General features: G+C 19.5%; 1 protein-coding gene across 1 annotated transcript; it reads left to right on the top strand.

Annotated features, from left to right (window-relative positions):
* Nucleotides 1–1,839: 1,839 nt before the first annotated feature.
* Nucleotides 1,840–3,167, top strand: PGO_002725 (variable surface protein; the record flags this gene model as incomplete). Its single annotated transcript, XM_028691177.1, has 3 exons — nucleotides 1,840–1,869; nucleotides 2,009–2,875; nucleotides 3,000–3,167. 3 exons carry the CDS (start codon nucleotides 1,840–1,842, stop codon nucleotides 3,165–3,167), a joined length of 1,065 nt encoding a protein of 354 aa, XP_028546978.1.
* Nucleotides 3,168–4,109: the final 942 nt, after the last annotated feature.

Below are 4,109 nucleotides of genomic sequence, written 5' to 3'. Positions count from 1 at the left end.
TAATTTTTATTATTTTTTTTATAGATCATTAATTTTAGGAAAAGAAGAAAAAATATTCTATTTAAATTTTTATGTTTATACCATATTTATTGTGATATTTTTAATTATCCTAAATATAAAATCTCTTGTATTATGTAATTATTTATATAATATACAACAATAATTTTATAACATTATGAATATGTTTAAATTAATGTTAAGTGGATGTTTTGGAAATTAAATATAATATAAATTATAACATCTGACAAAAAATAATTTCCTTAAATGTTACTCCATTTACGTGAACAATAATTATATAAAGCGCACATAAATTACTCAATTTATCATTGTATGTAAGAAATAATTATAAGCATATATATTTTATTCTAAATCATATATTTTAAAAAAAAAAATGATCATATATAAAAGTTATAATATTTATTATTTATCTAAATCACTGTTTATTTATATGGTACTCAAATAATTACTTTGAAATTTTTTAAATTTGATAAAATAATATAGATTATACATTAAATGAATTAACACTAACAAAAACTAAATATTTTCAACACAAAATTATTATATATTGAATAATAATACATATACACATTTATTATTAAGGTAGACTAAGCCATTTAATATTTTTATTAAAATTTTAATTTATTTAAAAAAATGGTGCTAATAAAGTAATATTTTCTGTATTATAAACGCAGAGCATGATTGAATTTATAAAACCTATGTTCATATTGATTATTGCCAGGAAGAATATATAATGCAAGAATAATTATATTTTGCATTTGAATTATAATGTATGTCATACGCAGAATAAATAATTTTATTTTATATAATGTATATAAAAAAAATATATATATTAACAGTATATAAAAATAAATAAAAGCTTTTCTTTATCGTGAAAAATATATATATTTATTATATACAAGTTATGTAATAACAATACATTTATTACTATTATTATTATTATAATATGCTTTCATAATATTTGGTCCGTTCAATGATAAAGAATATAAATTTCAGATGATATATGCTTATATATCATGAGCTAATATAGTAATTATTAAAAAAAAATTTATAATTATATTAGCATAGTATTTTTGCAATATGAATTATAGTATATAACTATTCTTTGTATGGATATATTATGAATACACTTATATATATAGTATTAAATTAGATAAAAGAATAGCTATATAATAAATTACATATACTATTATATCAATTATAAATATTACATTTGTGATTTAAAATATTTCTTACATATTAAAATAAAAATTTTGCATTAATGTGATAATCATATTTTATACATAAATAAAAGAAAATTACTAAATAATTCTCACTTATCACTTAAGCACATGGAATTATAAATATAACTTAAGAAATTGAACTATGCACCAAGATGAAATACATACTATTACTATATCTATTTATAATTTTATTTTTATAGTACTTAAATAATGTGAAACAATGTGTGCTAGCATTCATTTATAAATTATATGAATGTATGCCAGAATTATTTACATATATGTACTAATGTATTCATTATATTACTGATTCACCTATTAAATTATTTCAATAGTATTAGTTGTCACATAAGTCCCTTCATATAACTCGAATAAAATAAATTTATTCTTTTTATAATATGTTTATATGAAAAATATTTCAAATATCGTTGTGTTATAGAGGTTTAATAGATGAACACAAGAAAAATAAAATAATAATTTAAAAAAAATATTGAGAAATTACTACACACAATATTATTGTAATATATATTATAAGTTTTTTAATATGTATAAATTTATTATTAAAAAACACCTTTTTTTGTGTTCATGTGTATAATGTAGAATGAGTGAAGTTACTGGTTTGAAAACAGAGGTACATTTCAATTTATATTAAAAAATATAACTTATATTGAATAACTTTAGAGTGTATTTATATGCACAAATTAAATAAGAAGAATATACTTTAAGATATTTTTTTATACTTTCGTTTACTTATTTTTCACTTTTTTTAGGATTATTTTACGGGAATGTTTCCAAATTATGCGCAAGAATATAGAATTGCTATATATGACTATAGGAATCATAATTTATCATGGGTGACAACTGCATGTAATAATTTCTGTAAAGACACGACAGGTAATATATGTAAAAATTTTCTTGTTGACTGCACATACCTTGGTCGCTTTTTGCATTATATATTTAAACGGGGAAGAGATAGTTATACTAAAGAAAGGTGTAAATATTTTTTTCTCAAGTTAAAGCTAGAATTAGTACAAAAGGGAATTTTATGTGAAGATTTTAAATCATGCTTTCGTAAATTGGTAGATTACTTAATAAAACAGAATTATTTAAGTCAAGATAGTTTTTGTAGTGAATATGTTTATGATGTGGATAGTAATGTATTACCTATATTTAATAACCTCGATAAACTGTCTAAATATTTATATGAATTCGGTATAGGCACTCAAGGAAGATGCCATAGATATATTAGGAAAGATTGTGATGGTTATTTAAGGTTTTTAATAAATTCTGAATATATGCTTAAGGAAAATTTTTATAAAGAACTTGATAAAATTCTGAGGATTTATAAGAGATATTGCCCCGAGAGTGATGTAAGTTTACTCACCTACTTGGAGATAATAACAAATGAGGAAAAAAGGAAACGGAAATTGTTTGAGGAAAGCCAAAGATTTATTGTACAGGAAACTTTAGTAACAGATAATATCTCAGACGCAAGCGAAGTCGTGGTAAAACAGAAAATGTCAGAAATCGAGCAAGATGCTAGGAAAGGCATCAAGGAAAGGGGCTTATCAAAGATAACTTCAGGAGTGTTTTTTTCTTTTCTTGCAATAATAATAATGACATTAATTTTTTACAAGGTTAAAAATGAATTCACATTTTTATATGCATATTATATTATCATTTTAATTAATCAATATATTTAAATATTATATGAGATTCATCACTTATTCATGAAAATATCTTATCACTTTTTTTTAACAGTATACAAGTTATGGTGCAATTTTACAACGAAAGGTAGGGAAATTAAGAAGAAATTTAAATAAAAAAAATAAGCATCATATAAATATAATGGATTCGTCAGAATTCACACAAAATTATTTGTTTAATAATAAGTACAAAATAACATATACCTCTAGCGGATACAGATGATGAGTATATTATTATCATTAAAGAATTCAACATTCTTTCATTGACACAATAAGATTAAAAGAATTATTTTTAAGAAAAAAAAAATAAAAAAAACTAAATAAAAAAGGATTAATATATTTTCAAATAATTATTATATTATAAAAAAAAGTACAATTATTTGAAAATGCATAATAATAAAAGAAATATATGTTTTTAAATATTTCCATATAATACACAAAAATTCAGGGGATGAATAGAGTTTTTAATAATATAACAATAATTAAGCATAATTAACAATTATTATGTATTATTACTAGTAATCTAAAAATAGAAACCTTAAAATTTTAAATATGAACTTTGTTCATAACAAGTCATTTATATGATGGAAAAGATTTTTTGAATTTAAATTGAAGAATAAATGCAATTATATATATAGTAAAGGAATAAAATATATACACATCTAAATAATTTTTAAGTAACATATTATTACATATAATATGAAAAATATACATAAAATGAATGGTGAATTTTGCTATTTATATTTTAAATAATCCATTATCATAATTGGAATATATTTTTTTAATGTACAGAAGATCTAATTAATGACCAACTAAATAAATTTTGATTTATTTGTATAATAAAAACTGAATTATTATTAAAATATCAGCAAAAATTTTATGAATATTTTATAGAATAATGATAGATATTTTAATAAAATGTAATGAATGTATACATAATGAATACAAAACAAAGTAGTTATATAATATTTGAAATTTAATATAATATATGCAATAAATAATAATTCTAACAGTATTATGTGAGTATATACACAAATTTACATAATCAGATTAGTTTATTCAATATACCTATTTTTATTATACATATATTGTTGTGATTTACATTTTGTTTATACCTATTTATATATAATCTGAAAATATGTTAAATTATTATATTAATAATATA

The sequence above is a fragment of the Plasmodium gonderi genome (assembly GCF_002157705.1).
Source record: "Plasmodium gonderi DNA, contig: Pgo-contig_311, whole genome shotgun sequence".
In the NCBI taxonomy this organism is placed as follows: domain Eukaryota; phylum Apicomplexa; class Aconoidasida; order Haemosporida; family Plasmodiidae; genus Plasmodium; species Plasmodium gonderi.
The sequence above is the reverse complement of the archived record's forward strand: the minus strand, read 5'-3'. Positions and strand labels throughout refer to the sequence as shown.